The 25,840-nt window shown below is 47.7% G+C and overlaps 1 protein-coding gene across 1 annotated transcript in view; it reads right to left on the bottom strand.

Moving 5' to 3' along the window:
* LAMA5 (laminin subunit alpha 5) overlaps positions 1–25,840 on the bottom strand; it is a 122,740-nt gene that overhangs the window by 4,134 nt on the left and 92,766 nt on the right. Inside the window, exons 43-78 of the mRNA XM_072633357.1 lie at positions 24,759–24,889; positions 23,171–23,251; positions 21,877–22,091; positions 21,546–21,646; positions 21,196–21,376; positions 20,825–20,968; positions 20,318–20,469; positions 20,124–20,232; positions 19,735–19,848; positions 19,210–19,380; positions 17,265–17,461; positions 16,893–17,009; positions 15,766–15,920; positions 14,788–14,929; positions 14,464–14,566; positions 13,209–13,322; positions 12,219–12,398; positions 11,299–11,447; positions 10,271–10,447; positions 9,906–10,042; positions 9,388–9,541; positions 8,596–8,729; positions 8,295–8,457; positions 7,377–7,499; positions 7,015–7,166; positions 6,631–6,763; positions 5,977–6,120; positions 5,441–5,571; positions 3,868–4,035; positions 3,592–3,724; positions 3,313–3,458; positions 3,011–3,203; positions 2,412–2,570; positions 2,095–2,254; positions 1,840–1,973; positions 446–536 (exon numbers count right to left, since the gene is read on the bottom strand). Of these exons, the coding sequence (XP_072489458.1) occupies positions 446–536; positions 1,840–1,973; positions 2,095–2,254; positions 2,412–2,570; positions 3,011–3,203; positions 3,313–3,458; positions 3,592–3,724; positions 3,868–4,035; positions 5,441–5,571; positions 5,977–6,120; positions 6,631–6,763; positions 7,015–7,166; positions 7,377–7,499; positions 8,295–8,457; positions 8,596–8,729; positions 9,388–9,541; positions 9,906–10,042; positions 10,271–10,447; positions 11,299–11,447; positions 12,219–12,398; positions 13,209–13,322; positions 14,464–14,566; positions 14,788–14,929; positions 15,766–15,920; positions 16,893–17,009; positions 17,265–17,461; positions 19,210–19,380; positions 19,735–19,848; positions 20,124–20,232; positions 20,318–20,469; positions 20,825–20,968; positions 21,196–21,376; positions 21,546–21,646; positions 21,877–22,091; positions 23,171–23,251; positions 24,759–24,889 (5,188 nt within the window). The remainder of the gene's footprint in view (positions 1–445; positions 537–1,839; positions 1,974–2,094; positions 2,255–2,411; positions 2,571–3,010; positions 3,204–3,312; positions 3,459–3,591; positions 3,725–3,867; positions 4,036–5,440; positions 5,572–5,976; positions 6,121–6,630; positions 6,764–7,014; positions 7,167–7,376; positions 7,500–8,294; positions 8,458–8,595; positions 8,730–9,387; positions 9,542–9,905; positions 10,043–10,270; positions 10,448–11,298; positions 11,448–12,218; positions 12,399–13,208; positions 13,323–14,463; positions 14,567–14,787; positions 14,930–15,765; positions 15,921–16,892; positions 17,010–17,264; positions 17,462–19,209; positions 19,381–19,734; positions 19,849–20,123; positions 20,233–20,317; positions 20,470–20,824; positions 20,969–21,195; positions 21,377–21,545; positions 21,647–21,876; positions 22,092–23,170; positions 23,252–24,758; positions 24,890–25,840) is intronic.

Here is a 25,840-nt window from a genome sequence, read left to right as displayed (position 1 = left end):
CTCAACTCTCTCCCCCCTCAGCTTGTCAGACTTTCATCAGGTTTCTCCCCGGGGGTCAAAGACCTTTCATAGCTAAAAGATTCCAATTCCCTGTCCTATTTCAGGGTCTACCATGATATAGCTCTATCCCACCACAAACAGTGGTTTGATCAGTCACCTCCACATCTCCCCCGCTTCCCCCAACCATGCCAAGCTCATAGCCATCTTTGAAACATTTCTCAGGACATTCTCCCTATATGGATCCTCAACAGGCCCCCCCGCAGCTTCATATAATCTAATGAGGAATGTGAGCTGAGTCTATTTTCTCCCAGTCACATTGCATACCTTAGATCTGAACAAGAATGCATTTGGATTACATAATACTGCACGCAGACAACCTTGGGAGTCCCTGGGCCAGGAAGCTATGGCCAGGGTTGGGGGTGGGGAGGAGGAACTGTCACCTCACCTGCAATCCTGTGCCACTGCCCATCACAGAGAGGAGGCCGAGTCACTGATGTGGAGAACTCCCCTGCCCCGTTGTTGGCTCTGACAAGCACCTGAGACAACAGATGAGACAATTCATTGAAAGCTGCAAAAGGAAGATATTTAACCTGCCTACGTCACAGCTATTGGGAGGACAAAATTAAGCAATGTATAGTGTGAGAGTGAGAGAGAGTGTGTGTGTGTGTGTGTGTGTGTGTGTGTGTGTGTGTGTGTGTGTGTAAAAGAATATTATCTATGGGGGAAAAATGATCAAATGAAAGGTGGATTATAATTCACTATTTTATGTTTACTACTACAGAACCCGCTCTTCAGAGCACCAAGTGCCTGCCCAATCACTTCCAGTCAGGCATGGAAGAGAATGATCCTACACTAAATCTCTTCCATGCCTGACTACTGGGGTGATGATGACCCAGGTTTCTAAAAAAGCCTTGCTTGCAAAGCTCCTCTTGTAGGTTGTGTTTTAGGCATAGTTTCCGGGAGAGAGAGGGAGAAAGAGGGGGGGAGAGAGAGGAAGAGAGAGAGAGAGGTAGCGAGAGGGAGAGGGAGGAAGAAGGAGAGGGAGAGAGAGATTGTTTTCTGCCTAGCTTGGGAAAATTCTGAACCTTATTACCAAGAAGGTGGGGGTTACTTGACGATGATTATTTTCTACTATGGCAATGCACTACGTCACACAGGTAGGAAACCTTCGGCCTTGAGGCCACATGGCCCTCTGGTCCTCAAGTGTGGCCCTCTGATTAATCCAAAACTTACAGAACAAATTCCCTTAATAAAAAGATTTGTTCTGTAAAACTTGAATTCTGAAAAGACCACATGCACCCAAGAACCTAGAAGGCCACATGTAGACTTGAGGCTGAAGGTTCCCCACCTCTCCACTAAGACATTTATTAAGGCATGAAGAAGGTTGTAGTCTCTTATCAATGGACCAAGTACCTTCGGTGCTTCAAGTCAGTCAACAAGTATTTATTAAGGGTTACTATGTGCCAGGGCCTGCGATTACCTCACTCTGGGTACTCCCCTAGTGTGGAACACAGCCTCTCCCTGCCTTATTTAGATGGTTTCAGGAATTTGTTGTGGCCAGAAACACTTCCTGCCTGGTGGTTGGGCTGAGCTAGGCTGGTCCTCACCTGCTGGCCAACAAAAAGACTTTCCAGGGCAGCAGGCTGCTGGCATAGCCCTCATGTATGTCACATGGGCAGGGACAGGGTTGCCTGCATGCCATGATGTGGCATCAGAGCATGTGACTGCCTCCTTCCTCACTCAGGGCAGAGATTTTTGTAGTATAAGATAAAAGCAGTTCTCCTAGGAGCAGACATCCTCATAGGCCAGGGCCACCCCAGCTGTCCTGGCCCCACTCACCTTGTCCCCATCTGCTTCAAGTCTGATATAAGGTGGTCCCTGCTTTGACCCTAGATGAAAGATGAGTACAGCTGCTGTCCAGGGATGCACCTCCAGCACCAGCTCTAGGTCTGGCCCCCAAACCTTGGGGGGATCTGTGGGATATGGAGTAGGGCTGGTCAGGAAGCTCTCTTGATGCTTCCAGTTCCAACCTTATCTCACCCAACCCTATCCAGGGCCCAAATAAGGCCAAAGGGAAGAGGAAAGTTCACAGACCTAATGTTACAGTTCCCCCTTCTGCAGCAAAGAACAGTCCCTTCTCCAGGGTCCCAGTATAACACGGTATCACTCCATGGAGCTTTGCTGGAGTCTCCAGAGGCTGTCCATTCAGCTTCAGGTTCCTCATGCATCCTTTAAAGCCAGTGCCAGCTGCTTCCTGGAGGAAAAGCTTGTGTGGACTTACAAGAGCCTTAGTTGCTGGGCTAGGTCACAAAGGGGGACGGATGGATGGGCAGTAGGGAGAGGTAGAAGGAAGATAGGGTTTTCATGAGGAAAGGGGTTAAACTGAGATGATTATGAAGCCCTTCTCTTACTGGGAGATGAGTCCAGCTGTGGCCAGAGGGGATGCCACCCACATAGATTGGTCCATGGCCCAGCAAAGCCCTCCGGCGGGGACGAGGCCCCTCACTGCTCTGAGCCTGAAGTCCATCGATCACCAGCTGAATCTGATTCTGCTCTCGGCTGAAAAAGACCTGAGAAGGAGGGTATGAGATGACTATCAAGTCTTTCTTCATATCCCAGGGGAAACCAAGGAGACCAGATCTGGATATATTATAGCCATATGACTTTTGGCCTCAAGCATTCTCATCCCAATTCTAAGACTGGTCACCTGAGCTGACATTACATCTGAGAATCTCATGACACTGGATGCCAGATTGCAGATGGTTCAGAAGAGAAAAAGGACAGGAAGCATCTAATGTAGACAGATTTCTCAAGGAGTTTAGCCAAGAAAGAAAGAAGGTAAAAAAGAAAAAACAACATATCTCAGGCTCCCAGAAGGAATCTCCATTCTTCCCAATTCTCATGTTCGTTTCAGCTATTTTGATGCCAATCCAACTCAACTCAGTTCTCCTTTGGTGGCTAGGAGGAGAATGATTTCTGGGGAACTCTTTTGCACTCCTATGCACCTTACCGTATGCCAACCTCCTGGCTTGTATCGCTCATGGCTTCGGACTCGAAAAGGTCTTCCATGGCCTCCAGCCTGGAGGACAAAGTGGCCGTGACTGAGGTACAGGACCAGGAAGGGGCTTCCTGACTTTACAGTGGGCACAGCCAGAAGTAACCCACGAGGTGAGCGAAGTTGGACATCCATAGAGAAGTGGGTCCTGGGTGAGATATGGCCCAGAAAACATGATGTCAGATTCAGGGATGCTTGGCTTCTCCTGACACACCCAGCCTCCCATCCCAGAACTTCATGAGTGAGATGATGCTTACCGTTCCTGGAAAGAGAATGGGGTGTGAGCAAACTCCAGACGGCTGGCAGGAGAAGCCCCAAATTGGTAGGCATTGCTGATGGTTTTGGGATGGGTGGGGAACTGGCAAACAGAGTGTGGGGGTATTGCTTGGTCATGAAGAACAGCCTGGGGAACAGAAAATTGGGGGTGATGAAGCAGAGAGAGGAGAAAGACAGGTGCCTTCTGTTCCACCCAGCTCTTCTCTTGCTTCCAAATCTTCCTCCCTACTCTCAGTTATCCATCAGCAAGCAGCTCCAACCTTGGGTTTCCTTCGGAACTTCGTTGGGGATGCCCTGAGCTGCAGTGGCTCGTCTGGGGGACTGCAGCCTGTGGTCACGTTGACATTCTGAATATTCTGCTGCAAGTCCACAACACGCTGGGCCTCTAATACCCTGAGGACCAAGATCAACTGTGTCACAGAATGCTCTGGGGATACTGACCCTCAGACTCCAGCAAGGCCAATAGTAAGGCCAGCAATCTCCTGGGCTCAAGGTGTGGGGGTCCCTGGCTTTGCCCCTCTCTCTTTACAACTCACCGCAAGACAAAGACATTGCTGATACAGCCAGTCAGATTTTGGAAGGCACCAGACTCAGGCAGCCCCCCAAGGAGGAAGCGAGGAGGACCCTCGGCTGGAGCCTGACGACGAGATCGAACCCCCTGGCGCTCTGTGCCTTGGAGTTGGTCATCCACATACAGCCAGACCCTAGGAGGAGAAAAGTCCTTGTGAGGAGAATTTCTCATAGCTATCAGGGTCCTTCTTCCATGATACCTTTCAACAACACCCACAATTTCCATCTACTAGGACTTGTCCGAGGAGGATGGCTCCCTCCCCCAACCTGACACACAAAACAGATGTTTAGTTAATATTCAGTGAATGATTCCAACAGACTTGTAAACTCTCCTACCCCTTGGGGACACTCTTATTTAAATCTGCTTCACCCGGAATGTAACAGAGCACAAGACCCTGCACACAGTGGGTACTCACTAAATGTGTGTTGAATGAATTAGTCATTAATAGAACAAAGGCAGAGGCAAATCTGTTGCCACAAGAATCTACACAATATGTATTGAATTCAAAGAGAAATGTTTGATAGCTCAGACATACCACTGTACCTCTTAACAAGAGGAGGTGAATCAGGAAGACTTAGGCTCAAATCTCGCCTCTCCCCTTATCAGCTGTGTGACTGTTATGTAATTAGTCTCTCAATCTCAGTTTCTTCATTTTGTCAAATGGGGGTAATAACAGCTCAGACCTCACAGGGTTTGAGCATTAAATGAGATAATCCCTGTAAAGGGCTTTGCAAACCTTGAAGGAATATATGTCAGCTGTTATAATAATAATAAGTAAACAGTAGGCTCTATGTCCTTATTAGCACAGGTGATCTCTTCAGACCACAGCCCCCTCCCTCTGTGTGTGAGGAGTGGGTCACAACATTCTTCACATGGTGGCCCACCCTCTGTTGAGGGATGGACTCTGAGACAAGACAGAAGCCATCACCAGGACCATCATTGAATCCCTTCCTAACTTGGCAGGAGGAGCCAGTGCTTGGGCACTCCTGGCAAAGCCTTCAAGCGTCAGCATTTACCTCTGCACCATGATGAGGCATCAGAGTATGAGGGAGGGGAGAAAAGGGGAAGGGTGGAGAAGGACAGAAAGGGAGGGAAAAGAAAGAATGGAGAAGAAAGGGGAGGATTCATTAAGCACCATTTGCCAGGTACTGTGCTAAATGCTTTACAAATATTATCTCATTTAAGGCAGGATTTGAACTCAGGTCTCCCTCAGGCCACACTCTATCCACTGCACCACCTAGCATGACGAGAAAGCACTAGAATTCACAGGCTTTTTAGTTTGTAAGGTTCTGTCACACATATGACTTTATGTGATCCTCACAACCTGTGAGATAGGCAGGGCAGGATTATTATCCCTTTTTCACAGATGAGGAAATGAAGGCCACAGAGAGGCAGCAGTGGAGCTGGAATCTGAACACTAGGACCTCTGGCTCCCAGTTCTGGGCTCTTTCCAACACTCCTAATTCTCTCAGTGTTGATAACTAGAGCTGAGTAGGTGGAGGGGGAGCGGAGGGGATGGAGTAATTCAGAAAGCTCACCCTGTGTCATTACTGTAGACTGCAACATAGTGCGAAACCCCATCAGCATAAGCACCTCTTGTCATGACCTCCCTCCTAAGGAACTTGAGCGTCACGCGACCCTGTCTTAGGGACACCTGGAAAATACCCTCCTGGTACCATGAGGGAAACACCATGTGGTCAGCACAAGGAAAAAGGCATAGGGATCTTGGTACAGACACCATGAGGGGGAAGGAACAGGGCAAGGAGCATGCTAGGAGTCCTGACTACAATGGCAGATCCAAGGAAATGGGAAGGAGTCATTACTCTCCTGTGTCATGGGGCCCATCCCCCACCCACAAAAGAACTAAAAATTTGACTTCCTGAAAGGAAGGGATAGAGGGGCTTGCACGGAAGGGCCTCCTTCTTGCCCATTCAAGGAAATGGACAAAATGAAGCTGGAAAGATTCGGTTTAGAGTTGGGAAGGATAGGAGGGGCTACTATGGGAACCTGGAGAACCTAAGTGATTCTGGGTTTAGGCTGGAGACTCTGAAGATGTAGGGGTATATACATATACCGGTGAGGCATGATAGTAGAGGAGACCACTATCCTGTGTGGAACGGAAGCCAAAACCAGTGTAGAAGTTTCCAGTAATAGGGGGCACATCTCTGAGGGCCAAGGTCAGGTAGCCATGTCCATGGAAGGTCATGGATCGTGTAATCTGAAATGAGAGGAGTACTTAAGAAGAAATGTTCAGGGGCCCCCTCTTTCAGGGGGCCTGAAACCCTTCATACCTACCCAGAGTATAGAAGTTATGTCAATCACAGTTGACATAAGTGCTGTACTAAATAGCTTTTGGGACCCTAACTCGAGAGATGGAAGGGATCTCAAAGGTCATTTAATCCAACCCTTTCATTTTATAGAGAAGGAAACTGAGGCCCAGGGAGTTTAGTAAGTGTTAGAAGTCAGATTGGAACACAGGTGCCCTGACCCTGGAGAGCAAGGGCCCCTTCCCATGGCATCACCTTTTCCCATCTATTGCTACCTCATGAGAAAGACAGGTCAGGAATCATCCCTACTTCTCAGGTGAGAAGACTGAGGTCCAGAAAGAAAATGGCACAGGACTAAAAGCCAGGTCACCTGACACCCAGTCCTAGACTGTCAAGGGGCTGTGTTGTAGAGCAGAAGGCTGATCTCTTGGGGGGGGGGGGGGGGGGGGGGCGTCTCTTACCAGGAGATCTGAAGTGCATCCTGAGCTGATGCCTGTTGTATTCAGTCTCTTCAGGTCCACATATTTGCCAAGGGCTTTCAGGCCTTTTACGCAGCCTCGGATGGACCCCCCAGTGGGGAACAAGGATCTTAGGCTGAGAAGACACAGAAACTTGACAGGGTTCTTCTCAACTTTGGGATGCTGCTCCATCCCCTCTACCTCTTCAAAACCTGCCTATCCTCACACATTTGGCTTGTCCCTCTCCTTTCCAGGCAGCCTTAATTGACTCCTCTAGGCCACACTAATATATCTCCCATCTCTGAACTCCTACAGCTCAGAACCCTTGCCTCCCATATACTGGGCCTTGCTGGCTTGGGAGGGAGAGGAAGGAGGCAGGTGTCTCACCTTGGGGGAAGCTGGGCCAGAGGAACTCCTCCCAGGTAATAGGAGTCAGCATTCTCCAGCATATTCTCCTCTTGCAAGGAGAAGACGGACACTCGCTCCACTCGGACCAGGACTCGCTTTCGGCCTGTTGTACCCATGATGAAAATCTGGATCTAGGGTGAAGGAGAAGCAGAGGAGGAGACATTCAGGGCCTATCAGTCTCAGAAGCCAAAGTCCCTGTCTCCCCATGAAGAGAACACTTGGGGCATCTTAGGGGGACCTGAACCATTCCCGGGTCCTCATCCCCATTTCCTAGGACAGTGCAGGGATCATATGGCTGCTTTGATGAGAAGGTTGAGGAGATGGAAAAGGGACCAAATTACCGCTTTGTTAGATGAGGTGAGGGGGGTCAGTTCCTGTTGGGAGGTGGCCATTTGCAGCCCATGGCTGAAATCATAGTAGAGTTTGAGGAGGCCTTCCTGGACAGCCAGACATAGGAACTGGTCCTGAGAGAAAGGGACAAGGTGAGAAGGGAGTCTGGGAAGGTGACTGCAGAGGGCAGTTAGGAGAGAACAGTTACAGATTAGGAGAGAGAGGGGGGAAGGGAAAGTGGGATAGGAAGCTGGGATGGAGACACTGAGATACAGTGAAAAATGCACTGACTCTGAGGTCAAGCACCCGGGTTCAAATTCCACCTTCCATGCCTGCAATCTCTGTGACAACGTATGTATAATGGGTATTATATTCCTTGTCTTCTCAGTGGGTGGGGAAGGGGATAGAGGGAGAGAAAGACTTTGAAAATGAAAATAAAAATATTAAATGTAAAGTATTGGAGCAATCAGTCTAGATGATAGATCTATAGTAGATCACTATGAAATCTGAGGTGGGGGGTGCAGCATGGAAAAGGGTTAAGAATATACCTAACCAACGACACCCAAAGGGCAATCAAACTGTGCATCCCCTTTGATCCAGCAACACCACTACTAGGTCTGTATCCCAAAAGATCATAAAAAAGAGAAAAGGACCCACAGGTATAAATAATATTTATAGCAGCTCTTTTTGTGGTGGCAAAGAATTGGAAATCAAGGAGATGCCCCATCAGTTGGGGAATGGCTGAATAAGTTGTGGCATATGAACATAATGAAATACTACTGCACACTTCGCTTAACCTCTTTGTGCCTCAATTTTTGCATATGTAAAATGGAGAGGTTGGATTTGATAGATTCCCAGCTCTAGATTGATGACCAGTAGGGTCAATGGCCCTGGAAGCAAGGAAGAGGTTGGGAGAATGATGACTGTACCTGGTACTGAAGGAAGAAGATGATGCCAGTATAGGAGACCAGTCTCAGCTCCTGCTCAAAGCGCTTGGTGCTGCTCATCTGACTCTCAAAGCTGATATGTGCAAAGCCTGTGCCATCCAGGTAGGAACCATCTGTCAGCCAGGGGTCCCCCGTGGACTTTGATCTAGTCAAGAAGACAAACATGAGATCTCCCTCCTCCCTCCTGGTCCAGCTGCTCCCAGCTCTGACTTATACCCTCCCAGGGATCAAATAAGGGGATCTGAGGTGAGGGATGGGGGTGGGGGGAGGGGAAGGCACACACCTGGCACAGGGTTTGTCCAAAGCTGTGTCCAGATGGAAGGTCCTCTGGAAATTGTAAAGACTGACAACCTCCTCATTGAGGGTGTCCAGCTCTATGCAGCCCCGGTAACCAGGGTAGCGCAGAGGCCTGGGAGGCTGAGGAGACACAAGGCAGAGTCAGAGGCTAGGGGTTAGTGGAAGACCAGGTTGCCCTGGTTACATTGGAAGGTTTGGCAATTGGGCTCCATTCCCAACCTATGGCAGAACAGGAAAAAAAAGACGTAGTAGATGGGTATAGGTAACATGCCAAGAGACTAAGGGATTTCTGCTGTGAGGAGAGGTGATGGGGGGAGCATCAGAACTTCCTTCTCTGAGGACTGTCTGCCAAGAGGCAGTGTGATGGACAAGGTGGCCTCCTCCTCCTGCCTCTCAGAAACCTTTAACTTAAAAGCCCAGCTCAGCCTCCCCTCTCTTCCCTGATTTCCTCCCTATCCCTACTAACCAAGCTAAAAATGTTATCCCCTGCTCTGATTCTCTCCAGCTTTCTGTCTTGCCCCCATCACATCCTCTGTTATCGGTATATATGTCATATTCCTTTTAGAAGAATAAAGGCTCATTAAGGACAGATCATCAGTTTTTAAGTCTGTATTCCCAGGGCCTTGCACTAAATTAACCTGTGTTTGTGATTGTTTTGAGTCTAATAGAAGTGTTTGCTCATTTGTAGGACCATCAGTGGTCATAGAATGAGATTTTTATCTCCCCCTTCCTCCTCTCCCTCTTTTCCTCATCTCATGAGGTCCTTTCCTGGGCTTACCGTAAAGTTGGAAGGGTAGCCTCCTACATAGAAGACAAAGTCTTGGGATCTCAAGTTGAGTAGACCCTGGTCCCCAGGGTACACACTATCTCCCTTGGTCTCATGCACCGTCTGCTTCTCCATTGTGACAGACATGTGACCATACTGAAGGATCCTAAAATAGAGGAAGGAAAAATGGGAGCCCTGAAAGATATCTCAGTCTGTGCTCCCCTGCCCCAGACCCTGGTGTCCCTCACCATTGCCTCTCTCCCCATCTTTTTTGTTTCCTGTCCTTTCCTTCCTATGTCTTTCCTACAGAAGACTGATTCATTTCACAGCTGGGGCAAGTGAGGTCACATAATACAAATGGGACTGATCTGTAGCAAGAGCTAAATGTTAGATCTCCTGTCAGGTACTGTCTTCATTACATCACACTGCTTGCCCTCCGGAGGGCTTTCTAAGGATGAGAAACCCTTGCTTTCCTCCCCTCTGAAGGCCTAAAGGGCTGAGTGTCCAGAAGGCAGGGGTAGGATAGAGACCTGTCAATGCTGACAGTGGCAAACTGCTCCCCTATGTCCTCATCGATGGTCAGGGTCCTGTGGGCTGCCTCCCCAAGCCGGTAAACCCACTGCACCTTGTGCTCATGCAGGATCACCCCCATGTAGTCCCCAGAGGCCTGGAGGTCAGAACAAAGAAGGATATTCGACCCGGGGCATGAGTCACCTTCCTTCTCTCTTCTGGTGGCTCTTGCCCCTTTCCCCTCCCACTCCCCTGAGCCAAATGAATTTGTGGCTCTTGGTCAACATGGGGATAATGAGCTTCAGCACACGAGTGCCAGGGGTCCCTTCTCGTGGACATTCAGACTATGTGTGGCTGGCTCCCTCCCCTCCCATAAAACATCTACCTCATGACTGCCCATGTACAGGACAAATTGGCTGCTGCCATCCTGGCCCTGTTGTTGAGGTGGCTCTGAGCTCTGAATGTAGAATTTGAGAGCTGTGTATGCAGCCAGATCCTGCAGGTCCCGAGGGGCCCGCAGCTGCACCCCTGAACGGCCATTGAATTTCATGGGCACTTTCACCTGGTTGGGGGAAGAGTATACAATACCAAATCATCATTAGGCCCTGGAGTTTGGAAGTGATTTGGTGGCAAAGAGGGCATCATCCTTGGTGGGATGCTTAGATGAATCTAAGAGATACTTCCTGCCCTGGGGCCCATCCCTGTTCCATTCAGCCCTATGCCTGCTGCCCTAATGGCAGCCCTGAACATTCCAGTTGAAGCTCCCTAATCAGAGCAACTCTAAAAAGACAAGTGTGTAGGGGGCCTTCAGCCAGGTTGGTCAAGCCTCCACAGCCCTTTCTCCTCCACCATAGACTGACCCCAGGCCCCAGCCCGCCAAGGACACAGACAGAGGATCCAACTCCTCTGCCTTCTATTATAAGATCAAGTGGGCAGAGCTTGAGCAGTCACTGGGACAGCACTTCATCTGGGACCCTATCTCTCAGACCCCTCTTAGAGCCTTTCTAACCTCTCCCACCCTCCAGAAATCTCTGTTTCTTCAATAAAATAATATTTATATAGCCCTTTAAGGTTTTCAATATATGATCTTACCTGATCCTCACACTAACTTTGTGAGATGGGTGTTATTATCCTCATTTTATAGATGAGGAAACTGGGGCAGAAATCACTGAATTGCTCTGGAGCATCCAGCTAGTAAATACGTAAGGCAGGATACAAACTTTCCTCTTCTTGCCTCCAAGTCCGGGCCTCTCTCCACAATACTGTCTGTGCTGCCCCCTTCCACGCACATCCCCTGTCCTCTCCTACTCCTCCTCTTCTTCCTTAGCCCCCTCCCTGGTTCTTCTTTTAGCAAGGTCCCTGCTCCTTGCTCTCACCCCAGCCCTGTCTTCCCAGCCTGCCCTGAGCACATACCTTGCTTGCAGCACTCCGGGCCTGGGTGATGAGTTCTCGTACACGTACGATGCTGTTGGAGAGGGCCAGACTGGCATTCTGGCCTCTTTTGTTCTCTAGGTGGCTTAGCGTGGCCAACAATTGAGGCAGGGTCTTCTCTAGACTGGATACTGCAGGGGAGATGAGAACCCATAGAAAAAAATCCACATCTCAGAGAGTTGTGGCCAATGGGAACAAGAAAGAGAAGCTGCCCCTCACCCACCAGCTCCAGGCACAGGGAACTGTGGACTACCAGTGGACTCTCACTTTCTCCACCTGACTACAGGGGATGACATGACCCACTGTGGCATAAGCACCCAAGGTGATATTATCATCAAACTGGATGTCCTGTACACATCTCAGATCCAACATGTCCAGAACAGAAATGATTATCTTTTCCCCTAAATCCACCCTAATTATTGCTCTTCCAAATGTTACTCACCTTCGTGTACTCTAAGATTTAGTCCAATTGTCTAAGTTCTTGATGTTGCTTACTTGCAAAATTCGTTCTCCAATCTCAGGGACTATTACCCATACCAATATATTCCTTCCTCACCTCTACCTTTCTGAATTCCCAGTTTTCTTCAAAGTTCAGCCCAAGCCCTACCTTTTAGGGGAGGCCTTTCCTGATCTACTCCCAGCTGGCAGGGCCTTCCCTCCAAATTAATTTTTATTTATTTTGTATATATGTTGTCTCTGCAATTGAATATAATCTCCCAGCACCTAGCATATTGCTTGGTACATCAGAGACCTTCAATAAATGCTTATTAATTGATTCCACTTTAAACATGAGGAAATTGAGGTCCACATTAAGTAACCTATTCAAAGTCATATAATGAGCTAAAGGCAGATCCAGCATTAAAATACAGGTCTCCCACTCCCAGTCGTCTCAGCCTCCTGACCTGATTTCCCAGCATCTTCCATAGCCTGGGCCAGGTCTTGGGTCTTCAGGTCGCCATATTGTCCTTGCCATTGATCCAGATTCTTCTGCATGTCCCTCAGTGTGGCCTCTACCTGTGTGGCTGTGTCATTGGCTTCTGTGGCCACTGCCTTGGCCCGGGCGATCTTCTCACTTGTGTCATCTAAGATGGAGAAATACTAGCTCAACACCTCAAGGACCAACCTTTCCCAAACCATCCTGAAATGGAGACTTGGCTAATGCTAAGGGGCCACCCACAGTCTCTTCTGAAAGGATAAGGATCATTTTTCTCAAATTGGAGATGAGGTGATTATAATACCAAAGAAGTCCCTTGGTGGAGGGAGAAAGGTAGGTAAACCAAAGCTGCAGAGCTCACCAAGCTTCCTAGGAGTGGAGACAGCAAATCAAAGACCACATGAATCAATCCCTATACACTGGAGTATATTCTATTATACTAAAGAAACAACACAGATTTTCTAAGAAATGAGAGGGATGTGGCCAGAGGGTGGGGGTCATGGAAGTCATAAGATCATAAAAACATAAATTTAGAGCCAGGGATCTTAGAAGTACTCAAGTACAACCTCCTTATTTTATAAATGAGGAAACTGAGGCAAAACAAGGTTAAATAACTTGCCTAGGGTTATATAAGTAGTGTCACAGGAAGGATTTGAACTTAGGTATTCTTGAATCTACCGTGACACCTTGCTGCCTAGCACTTACACAATGACAATTGCTTACACAATGAAACTTACTTGAGAACCAGGATTCTGGGGTAACCAGGCAAATAAAGCCAAGTCACCTTCCAGTCTATTACCACCAGATCAATATACCAGGAAGACTCTTAAATGGGGAGTATCGGTCACTGTTCTTTCCTCTAACCCCTTAATACATGTGAGTAGGGACCTCAAGGGTGGGGAGAATGTAGGGACCTAGGGAATGATGGGGGACACTTTGGAGCCTAGGCGAGACACACCTCTGTCCATGGCTAGCATGCTTTGCACACCCTTCAGCTGAGCCACTAGCCGATCCTTCTTAGCTTTGGCTTCTTCCAGTTGAGTCCGAGAGGCTTGCAAGGTTTCTCTAATGACTGGAGGGAAAGGCCCAAGAGATCATTGTCAGTACAAAATGTAGTTCAATCAACCCCCACTGAAGGCAGCATCCTATTCCAAAAGGAGGCGAAGGGACCTTTCAAGACAGATTAACAAAGAGACTCAGACACACATGTTCTCTCTCTCTCTCTCTCTCTCTCTCTCTCTCTCTCTCTCTCTCTCACACACACACACACACACACACACACACACACACACACACACACACACACTTGCACAAACACGCACATAATTTAATCAATTTCATTCAATTCAAATTTATTGTGAATTTATTATGTGCTAGGTAATGTCCTAGGTGCTAAGGATGCAAAGAATTACATAGTCCCTGCTTCTAAAGAGCTTGCAGTATACAGACAAAGAAACATATAAGTACACACATGGACACAGATATACATAAAGCAAAGCAAGAACTCACATGTAGACAAAAACACATAGAGGAATAAATACTCAGCTACATACACAAACATAAGCTTGTTTAAAGCATATGTAGTGAAGAGTGTGGGGCTGGAAGTCAGGAGAGATCTAGGGTCAGATCCTGCCTCTGATAATTCTTTAGCTGTGTGATTCTCTCTTTCAGCCCCATTTTCCTAATCTGTGAAATGAGATAACATCTATCCTGTAGCACCTACCTCACTGGAGTGCCATGAGGCTCACAGGAGATCAATGACATACAAAGGGTTTTGCAGACTTAAAAGTGCTTTATATTAGTTACTGTGCTGCCAGTGATGATGACACAGAAAGACCGAGACACATGCTTATCATGATACAGGGATTCCCTCAAAACATGGACACACCAATGCAGACACAGGTGACTATATGCAATGACATACTTGGGAACATACGCACCCACACACACAAATACACTGTAAAACACCTCTAAAACCTAACTTCTTTTTACCTGGGTTTGAACAATGGCAATTCCATTCTTGCCCTACACGATTAACCCAGGAGATAACAGCCCATAAGGCATGTGTCTCCACCTCCAACCCCCAGGTCTATAAAGAGGATGGAGACAGACAAATGTGACATGCACGTAACTACCCAAAGTCAGCCACATTCAGACCAAGGTCTCTTTCCCTGCCTGTTCCTTCCCACCCAAAGCTGGCCTTGAGCTCTCACCTCCACTCAATTTCCTCTGTTGGCTTCGGACAGCTTCTTCCAGGAGGCTGCTGTTTTCCCGGAGCTGCCGGGCTCGGCCACTCAGCCCTCCATGAATCACCATCTGAATACAAAGGACATAAAAAACTCATTCCTACCAACAGGGCCCAGGATCATTGGGGATGGGGTATAGACCAGATAGAAGGCAAGAAATAGTATAACCTCTAAAGGCTATATCACCCTTTCTCTCTCCCCAACTTTTGCCAGTCGTTAACCCTTGAATCAGAAAGAGGTGTCCAGGAGGCCCAAAGGAGCTGGTGGGGAGAGACCTGCCAGGTCACTCACCTCCCAGGTGTTGGTTGCATTGTGCAGGGCCTGGCCAGCAGCCTCCTCAGCCTTCCCCACAGCCTGAATGATGCTAGCATAAGCATTAGAGGCTTCGATTGCTCGCTGAATGAACCGATCCTGGTTTGTGTCCCGAATGATACTGGGAGCAGGGATGCAGATGGGAGGTCAGGATTCAGGGTGGAGAGAGATGGGAGAACACTCCCCTCACCTGCTCTGCAATGAGAACCCCACTCACACTGCCTCCTACTATGATTCCCTAACCCCCAACTACTTCAGCCTAGCCAATCTGATCCAATCTCTGACCCCCATAGTGGTGACCCCAACCCTCATTGCCTTCAAAGCCAAACCCAATGTCCACTTCCTCCAGGAAGTCACCTACAGTTAGTTCTATACCACTAGGACTGCCAACTTCACATTCATGGAATTTAAAGCTGACAGGGGCTTTTGAGACTGTCTAATCCAGGCCCAGGAGAGCAAAGTCACTTGCCCAAGGTTACTACTATTAAGTAGCAGAGCTGAGGTGCAAACCCAGATATTCCCAACTTCAATTTTGTTTGTATTTGTTTATATATACGCTGTCTCTCCTGATGGAATGTATTTCATTTTTGTATCTACATCTCTAATGGCTAGCATAGTGAGACAGAGCTGACAGAAATAGGGGGCAGCTTGGCTATGAAATGTGGAGAGGAAAGATAATAAAAATAACAAAGATAACACCAGTACACTTCTTATTATATACACCTTCCTCTCTTGTGGTTATACTATTGACTTCAGCGTATGGCTCTTAAGACCAAATGAGCTGGCGTCAGAATGCCCAGGGAAGCCTAGTGTACTTTCCACTATACCATCTTATCCATAGGTCTATGTGCTTTCCCTAGCCAGATTATCAGCTCCTCTGAGTGCAGAGGCCACATGTCTAACAGCCCTAGTGTCTCCTTACCTCAGGGGTTCAGCCAGGGTCATCAGCTGACTCACCTGGAGAGGTTGTATGCAAGCTGGTCGAGCTCTCGGGCATGCTCTTCAGCCCGCTCTACAATAGGAATCTTACTGCTGGCAGGAGAAAATTTCTGCATCTTCTCTATCAGTGGGGTCCGGGCACCATCCAAGTTGGCAGCCAGACGCTCGTACTCCTGGGGAAAGACAAAGCTTGTTCATGTTCAAGGCTTCCCTTTAAAGACCTAGCCCAGTCCAAGACTAGCCTCCCAGATTTCATGTGTGGGGATTATCTGTCCTGCCTTGCCCAACCTCTCCCTTTCACTAAAGTGGCTTGTTGAAGGTTGCCTGTGTTTTGCATTGAACTCAACATGCAAATGTTTACAAAGGCAAAATAGCACAGAAATTTTCAGAAACAGTTTTATTATTTGCCACTAGGAGGCTAACTATTTTCAGGATTATTTGTAATAACTCAGGCAGGGATCTTTGCTAAGAGTGGAGCTCGCTTGCCATTTCACAATGAGTGGTTCTGAAAGGGGCTGAGGACCATTTGAGTTTCTGGCCTCCTTCCAAGGTGAAATGGAAATGGGGTGGTGGTGGACATTTTTTTGTATATTTGTGCTAGTACAATGGTACATACTGGATAAAGCTGGACTCGAGTCAACAATGCTTAGGGTTCAAGCCCCACCTTTCACATACACTTGCTGTGTGACCTAGGCAAATGATTTCACTTTACACAGGCAATGTTTTCTAAGAATTTAAGCTGCTGAGCAGATGCTGATCAGTTTGGTAGAAGGAGTTCCTCACCATGAGTTCACTACACTAATAAAATCACAAGTCCATTCTGAACCAAAAAAATCTGTGCTAGTCCCACTTGCAGCTCAAAGCAAACCACACTAATCTCTTTCAATGAACATATATATGCAGGAGAGCAATGCAGATCTGATATAACAGAAATTGCTTTGGACTGAGAATCATGAGACTTGGGTTCTGGCCCTGGATTTGTCACTAATTGGATGTGTGTTCTTGGTCAAGTCACTTTCCTTTCCTCCTCCTTCATCTCCCAGGTCTCATCCAGCCCAATTCAATTCAACAAACATTTTTTAGCCCTAACCAGGAGATGATTCACCATCTAGATGTACACCATCCTTCACCCTGCCGTCTCTCACCTCCTTGGCCCTGTCCATAGTCTGCAGAAGTTCAGAGACTTGAGCTAAGGCATCCTCGGCCATGCGAAGGGTGTCCCTCAGTGTCGCGTTCTCCCTCTCCAACTCCTGTTTCTTTCGCTGAAGCCAGAAGGAGTGGATGTCACTGAGTTCATCAAGGGTCCCCAGTCCCTTCCCTTCCCCTTCCTGAAGCCCATAATTCCCTTGGGAGCACAGAGTTGTCAGATTAGTATGAGAGAAGTGGACATCACATCCTGGGATGAGGCTGAACTCACGAGCACCGGTCCCAAAGCCCAGCTATCCTGGGCAGGAACATTGGAGTGAAGAGGAAGGAGAAGAGTGCATGCAGATAGTCCTGGGCTGCAGAGTTCTCACCAGCCTCTCTTCCAGGTGTTCTTGGTTCCGACTGTTGAGCTCTTCAGTGAGACGAGTTTTATTGACAGCCTCATTCAAGGCATCTCGTAGGTCCATGAGTTGTGAGCTGTGCTGAGCCAACCGTTCCCGGATACTCGATGCCAAGGTCTGGCTTTCTTCCCATCGGCTGGATAGTTGACTCTGCACTCGGTTTAGTACTGACCCAGGACAAAGAGATCAGTGGCAGAGAAAGAGGAAAGGAAGTGGTCATTGTGGCCAAAAGATTATAGGATTTAGCATCAGAAAGGACTTTTAGAGATCATCTCGTCTAAGGAGTTCTCCAACTTTTTTGTTTCAGGACCCCCAAAGAGCTTTTAAAAATGTAGGTTACATTTATCAGCATTTACCATATTAAGAAAGCAAAACATCTTAGTTTTGTTATGAGAACAGTTTTGCTTTCATGGTCCATCTGAGTCTTGCAGATCCCCTAAGAGTGTCTCAGGGACCCCCAAGTGTCCTCTGGACCACACTTCACATATTGCTGATCTAGTAACTTATTCATTTTATTAACTGAAGATACCAAAGCTCAATAAAGTTAAGTGATTTGACCAAGGTCACTGTGTGTGTGTTTGTCCTTCGGTGCCAAAGAAGACCATGCCATCAGAGAAATAATGACATGACTTGCACTTGACTGTTTTGAGTGAGGGAGGGCTGTGCAGGTCACCAGCCTCACTTCTCCAGAGCCATCTGAATTCAGTGACCAGATATTCATCAGGATGACTGGAGATGATCCAGGATGAGGCAATTAGGGTTAAGTGACTTGCACAAGCTCACACAGCTAGTGAATACAAGTGTCTGAGGTGAGATTTGAACTCAAGTCCTCCTGACTCCTGCACTGCTGCTTTATCCACTGCACCACCTAGCTGCCCTACCAAGGTCACACAACATAACAAAATTACAAAGTCAGGATTTGAACTCAGATATTTTGGCTGGACTCCCATGCCCGGGGAATGCTTGCAGGAACTTTAGTATATGGCTGCAATGGAATATAATGCACTACAAGAAAGAAATAAACAGGAGGAATTCAAAGAAACATGGAAAAACTCATATAAACTGATCCTGAGTAAGAAAATAGAACCAGAGGAACACTATCCACTAATGCAAATGAAAAATAACACTCAAGAGCAGGTGAATTCAGCTTAATGCAATAACAAGTAACTGCAGTAACTGGTCTTGGTCCCAGAGAATGGTTGGTACAACACACTTCTCTCAGTAGAAGGAGATCTACAGATATGGATGGCTACATATGTTGAGATACATGTTAATCAGTCTTGCTCTTCTGTTTTTCTTTGAATGATGGGTGAATGGGGGGATAGAACACAGGAAAGTATACTGACACTGCTAGGTGGCACAGCGGATAGTGTTGGATGCAGAGTCAGGAAGATCTGAGTTCAAATCCAGCCTCAGACGCTTACTAGCCATGTGACCCTGCACAAGTCACTTACCCTCTGCCTGTCTAAGTGTCCTCATCTGTAAAATGGGGATAATAATAGTACTTACCTCCCAGGGTTGTTGTGAAAACCAAATGAGAATATTTATAAAATGCTTTACTAGCCTTAAAGTGCTATATAAATTCTAGCTATTATTATTGTTATATAATATTATTATTATTGTTAAATGACTGGCGTGAAAAAAAGTATCAATAAAATTTAAAGCAATAAAGTCAATCTATTTTGAGAGATTCTCCCAGCATCACCCTCTGCATTCTTATCCTGTCACGAAATTCACATAGCTGAGTCTTGTTTTCTCAGGCTATGAGCTCCCCAAAGGCAGAGACTGTGACCTCTCATTTTCCTGCCTACTCCAGCAATGAGTACAGGACTAGAATACACTTCTTTGCTTAGAATTTCTTGTCTATTGGCTGCTGAGGCCATGAGAGGTCAAGCAGGGATAGGCCTCCACTTACATCTCTGTGCCTCTCCCAGCTCCTCTTCAGCCACGGCTCGTGGCCCCCCGAAATTCCTGCCCCGCATCTCCTGTAGCATCCGCTCCACCTCCCCCAGTGTCTGAAGGAACTCTTCACCAGAGGCTGCACTGGTATTAGACAGGGAGAGTCTGTCCATCTGCGATATCAGCTCTAAGGAAAAAACAAAGTGGGGTAGAGGAGTGAGTGACCCTGGCCACTAGCATCCCCATGGGGTCAGTCCTAACTTTATCCACAGAGAGTGTTCTGTCAGCCTACACCTGGACATGTGTTCTCTCTAGAACATCTCCCCAAAGGTAGTAACCCAAATGACACCGGACCTGCAGTGAAAGGACCTTAGAACCTTCTTCCACCATCTCCTCTCCAGCATCTCACCTCACCTCATCTCCTTTTGAATAATCTTGCCTTCTTTCTCTTACTTGAGTTACTAGGTAGGGCTTGTTAGGGAACTGGGAAGACACTGGCTGGATGGGCCAGAAGTCCCTGTTTCCTTCATTCCAGGCATACCCCCTAGAGCACGTTCCACATTCTGGATGCTCCGTAGCAGGGTCTCTGCTCGCTGTAGGTTGTCCCCGGAGCTCTCCTGTAGTTGGCCTGCCTGGGCTCGAGCATCTGCCACCTATAGGATCAAGACCACAGTCACTCTAAAGCTCTAAAAAGTGAGGGAGAAGAAATTGAGGGTCCAAGTGAGAGAAAAGGAATTCGGGGAACCCTAAAAGCACTTAGGAATTGCCCATGACAAGACAGGAAAAGACTCTAAACACTATGATCTGAGCTGAAAACAGAACAAAGCTAAAAAAAACACATAATGTGAAAAGATGAGGAAGGTTGGGAGGCAGAAAATGGCGGGTGGAGGATATATTTGGGGGTGGGAGTTCCAGGTGAGGACCCTTCCTTGCTGTGAAGCATGTTAGTTTCTTCCACTAGAATTCCACTCTGACGTTCCAGCTCATCTAGTCTCTGTCTTGTTGGTTCCCGAGACCCCAGTGGGCCTCGAAGCTGATTCTGGGGAGGGAAAGGAGACAAAGTTGAAGGCACAGGAGGCATTATGGAAGGGATAGGGAGGAGAACCTGAGTCAAGTTGACCTACCGCCAGGGCAGCAATGGAGCTATTGATCCCGTGTAATCGGGCCCAGGCCACAGAGCTGGCATTGAGGCTGCTGAGCTGTTGGCGGATGGTGGGGAAGAGAGACTCTATCCGCTCCAGGTCATCCAGCAGCAGCACAACACAACTGTCACACACTACGGGGTGAGGCAAGAGCAGCGATCAATGTGGGGACCAGGAGCTGGGGGATAGGGCATCTGGATTGTCAGGTGAAGGATCCCAAACCTCCCTTGTGACCTCTCTGTCAGCCCGCATAGGGAGACACAAAGCTACCCAACTGGGGCCAGTACTCATGGCATGGCAGGTAACCCAAGTCAGCCTGTCTCCAAACTGGTCTGGGTATGAAGAAGTGATCAGAGGAGGAGACAATGAGAGGTGAGACTATAGTAAGATATGGATGGCTCTGGATGGGGAGAGGGGCAGCAAATGAAGAAGGAAAAATGAGACAGAAAGAAGATGAGTGAAAAAGGAGGGGATAGCGTTGGGGCCTACCTTCACAGTGGATGCCACTAGGGCCATGGATCACAGGTACTTGATGCTGGTGGCTACAGGAATCACACTGTTTCCCGCCTAGACCAGGGGGGCAGGTGCACTCACCTGTGCGGGGATCACAGTGACCTCCTCGACACTGACAGCCTGTGGGGAAGAAGAGCCCACTGAGATGCTGACCTTCCAGATCCATGGTGGGTGATAGGTTATGGTCACCTCTCAAACAAGTGTCTTAACCCAATCCTCAAATTCCACTTTATTGCCTAGTTTTGCCCCTCCAAAATGTTGCTGCCCTCCCTCCAGAATTCTTCTCCCTTATTCCCTCCCACACATCCTTTCCTCCCCCAGGGACACCATATGACTTGGAGACTCACGGATACAGCCATGTTCACTGAACCCCCAGTAGCCAGGGGCACACTGTTGGCACTGTGCTCCACTGACCCCTGTCTGGCAATGGCACTGCCCAGTCTGGGGGTGGCAGCTGGATCCAATTGCAGCCACACCACAGTTACAGGGCCGGCAGCCTCCACAACTGTCAAAGCCATAGTGACCATCCTGGAGGGAGAGAGAGGGAAAAGAGAGGGGTGATGATGAAGCTCTCCACTTTTGTGAAGGGGGCCCACGTGGAGGCAAGACAGTGAACTCTGTAAGGTCAGATACTCAGGACACTCTTGCCCAACAGGCTCCATTCCCCTTGAGGGATGGGCCAAGCCACTGGTATTACCTGACAGTGATCACAGCGCTGACCGGTCACCCCAGTTTTGCATAGACACCGCCCTGTCCGAGCATCACACACCTCGGTCCCACAGGGTGAGCAGTCACACTCTGAGAGGGAAAGGGCAAGAGAGTCACAATAATGAGTCCTAGGCTCTCACCTTTACTTTTCCTTTCCATTCTTTCTGTCCAAACTACAAACTGCAAGCTGACCAGCTCATTCCATGCCATGGTGTACATTCTGTGTAGGACATTGCTAGTAGAAGGACCTAGCTGCTCTGCACAGGGCTATCCTGGCCCCTTCACCCTCCTTCCCACATATGGGGCAGCCCCAACCATACTTGTACAGTTCCTGGGGAGCAAAGCGTTGCCATAGTAACCAGGAGCACAGCTCTCGCAGTGGGGACCTGCTGTATGATACATGCAGCCCAAGCATGCCCCAGTCAGGGGATCACAGTGACTGAACAGCATGTTAGGGTCACCATTCCCACTGCAGTCACAAGGCTGGCAGGAGCTGCCAATCACCAGGGGGTTGCCATAGTATCCAGGAGCACACCTGAGGAGAGGCAGGTAAGAGAAAGAAAAGAATCATCCAGGTGGGTCAGTATAGCCCTGGCCAGAGAGGAATGACAAGGGACGTGTGCAGCCACCTTGAAACATAGGCAGCATGGTCCAGTCCTGCTCAGTCATTCTGTGTGTGATTCAGAGCAGCTTAAACATTCTAAATAGCTATGCTTCCTCCAGTATACTGCTCTCCACGTCCTCCTGATATGCATCTGTCCCCCATACCCCACCCCCGCCCACTCCCAGAAGTGTTTGGTAAAAGGATTGTCAGACTTAGAGCCAGAAGGCATCTTAAGGATAATATAGAACACATGATCACCACAATACCTATAATACACACTATTACATGATAAGTGCAAGCCAAAGTCTATGATGCCTGAAGGGGAGGATGGTTAGTGACAAAAAGTCATGGAAGACTTCCTAGAAGAGGATACGCTGGATTTAGACTTTAATGAACAGGTTAGGGATTCATCAGGTAAAGAAGGGAAAGAGCATTTCAGGTATAGGGAATGAAATGAACAAAGGCTTGGAGGTGTGGAAGCACAGGAAGTATTTGGGGACAGAAAATAGTTACTGTCTTAAGCAGAAAATGTATGGACAAAAATTATATGGGATAAAACTGAAAATATAAGGAAGTGCCCAACTGCAGAAAACCTTGAAGGCCAAGCAAAGAAAGCTGAACTTTATTTGGTAAGTGATAAAAAATCACTGAAGATTTTTGAACAGGGGTACACCGAGCAGATGTATACATAAAAAAGATGACTCCTAACAATATGAACAGGAAGACTTTTGAAGGGTCTTTTGGAATCATTTAAATGTGTGGCAGCGACAGCTTGTGCTAGGGTTTAACACAGGGAATTCATAGTAAAGGAAGGATGCAAACGATGTTGCAGAAATGGAACGAAAAGCATCTGATGGCAATTTAGATGTGAGGAGTGTGCGTGTGTGTCAGAATATACACACACGTATGTATTTAGCTCAATGTGCTGCCATGAGAATCAAACAAAAGAATACAAGGAAAGGGCTTTGCAATCCTTAAAGACCACTTAAGTGGTTATCATCGTTACTTACCGCTCACAAGAAGCTCCAGCATAGCCCGGTTGGCAGAGACACTGGGTGGCCCCACCCTTATGGACACATTCAACTGCAAAGCTGAAAGTGAAGGGGAAGATGTAGATGGATCTCAGAACCCACCAGGCAGCACTGTCAAATGGCCTTCCTCCCCAGCCTGGAGCACACAGACTTAAATAGGGGAGAGCTGGACCAACTGTTATGGACACTTCCCCCCCACCTCCCTCATTCCACCTCCCTCCCACTCCAGAGTCTTCTCTATTACCAGTCAAATAATCCCCAGTTCCTTTATTCGATCTTTCTATAGCATGGCTCCCAGTCTCCTCTCCACAAAGGAATTCACAGTCTAAAAGGGATGGACCCACAGGATCTATATTCTTAATTATAAGAGGACACCTGTGTGGGCAGCTGAGGGATATGTAACACCCGCGATGGACAGGCTTGTCTCTGTACTTTCCAATGTGATGTACTCTACTTTTGACGCAGTGGGGAACACTGTTGTTAAACATCCTCGTTCTTATCATCTACTGTATGTTGTGGGTGGAGAAGGGAAACATCTAATGCTACACTTCTTGACGAGCTGTGAACGAGTCTGAGATTTCAGAACAGACAAATGAACTAGGCCCAGAATACCCACATCAACCAACCACAAATCAATAGGGTGACTTCTGATACAGGAAATGCCCTTCTTTTTTGGAGGCTACAAGTGTCACAGTGTGTGCTCTCAAGAAAAAGACAATCTTAGTGGCCAATCCAGGTCTGGGGAAGTTTAGTTAAATATTAAGTCAAAAAGCTAAAGTACCATCAAGTTTGGTCCCAGGGTAATTTTTCATATGGCTACTTAGTGATCTTCTTTTGTGTAATATTTCAGAATTTATACTTTTTTTCCCCTTGTTAAACCCTAAAAAAATATTCTTGTATCCTGAAAATGGCAAGAGATCATGGATTCCAGAACTGGATTTCCATTATGGTAGCAGCAGCAGAGTAAAAAACATAATTAGGGCTCAGATCTTGCCAGTCTGAACCCAGATGCTCAAGCAGACTCATGAGCAGACACGGTCCTCCTGTGGGGATTCAGACTTAGTAAATAATGAAACAAAAAGACTCTGTGGCTAAGGTTCCCTGAATCTGTTCCAAGGAAGAGCCATCAACCCTGGGAAATGACTCAGACGATCAGGCGTCTAAGGCTCAGTAACATATCCTTTCACTAGAACCAATAGGGGAGGCTTCTTTCTCAGAGTGATTACAGGTAGAATAAAAGGAATGGAAGCCAAACAGAAGAATTATAAGTAGAGTGGAAACGGCTTGGAAAAGGGCTTGATGGAACTGGGATGTTTGACCCAGAGGAATGAAGACTTGGACAGAGACAGGTGGCCATGTTAGCTGTATTTAAATGGTCTCCAGGAAGCTGAGCTAGGGGCAATGGGTAAGACAGAACTGGCGGAGGCAGATTTTAGCTCGATAGACAAGTTTTATAACATCTGGAGCTGTTGAAAAAGAAAATGGGCTGCCTACCTGTGGAGGCAGTAGAGACCCCCCTCCTAGAGGACTTCAGGCAGAGGATGGGGAACCATTTAGGAGCACTTACTTGTTGGAGGGCACAGAGAGAGGGCAGGGGCAGCTGATGCAGAGGGAAGATGACTGGTCTTGGGTTGCATTGTTCACAAAGCCACCCTTGCACCGTTCACAGTGGTCACCCTCAGTGTTGTGTTGGCAGCCCTGGAACAGAAGCATAAACATACACCGTAGCATCTTCTGCATACTGGGAGGTCATTGGGCCTGGCCCCCATGACAGACATGCTTTTTTAGTGGTCACCCCTTCCTTGATCACTTCCAAGGAGCTCTTTCTTTCTCTGGTTGGCCTAGAAGTTCTTATTCATGGCAAGAGGCTGCCCAGAATCCTGCCCTATATCTGTCCTTGGCCTAGGGTAGATGCTGTCCTTCTTGGCCCCCATAACCTGCCCTTGATTAACTAGGAGATCAGATTCTATTCTCAAATATGCTTGCTTTGACTTCACACCTGAGTTCTGAGAACCGCCAGGGAGAATGAGATTTCCCAGGGAAGGACAAGAATCTGCCCCTGGTTCAGGTTCAAGAATCAAGGACAGTGATCTGGATCAGGGGCCTGGAAGATGGTGGACACTATTCATGGGATCTCAGAGTTGAAAAGGTCCTTGGGGGTCATCTAGCTTAACCTGTACATGAATAAGAATACTTTATAACATCCTTGATAAATGGTCATCCAGCCTCTGCACAAAGACCTCCAGGGACAGGGAACCCACTACCTCCTGAGGCAGGCAACTCATTGCCCCTTTTAATAGTTCTGGATATGTCAAACTCAGTTGCTTCTCTGCAATTTCTACAAAACCCACCGGCCCCAGCTCTGCTTCCTGTAGTCAAGGAGGACAGTCAGGTCTGATGAACCCTTATTCCAAATCCCTATTCCACTCAAACACAGGGATACAGGCCACCCCTTAACTGGCAAAGTCTTCTTGAGTCCAGGCTAAATGTGCTCCATTCCTTCAACCCATCCTGGTGTGACATAGTCATCCTCCTCTGGATGTGTTGTACCTTGTGAATGTCCTGCTTAAAAATGAAGTGCCTAATCACCTGATTTAATATATGAAGAATCACAGATCTAGAGAGGAAAAGTGGCTCTTTGTCCTTGTT

The sequence above is a fragment of the Notamacropus eugenii genome, chromosome 1 (assembly GCF_028372415.1).
Source record: "Notamacropus eugenii isolate mMacEug1 chromosome 1, mMacEug1.pri_v2, whole genome shotgun sequence".
NCBI classification, from domain to species: Eukaryota; Metazoa; Chordata; class Mammalia; order Diprotodontia; family Macropodidae; genus Notamacropus; species Notamacropus eugenii.
The sequence above is the reverse complement of the archived record's forward strand: the minus strand, read 5'-3'. Positions and strand labels throughout refer to the sequence as shown.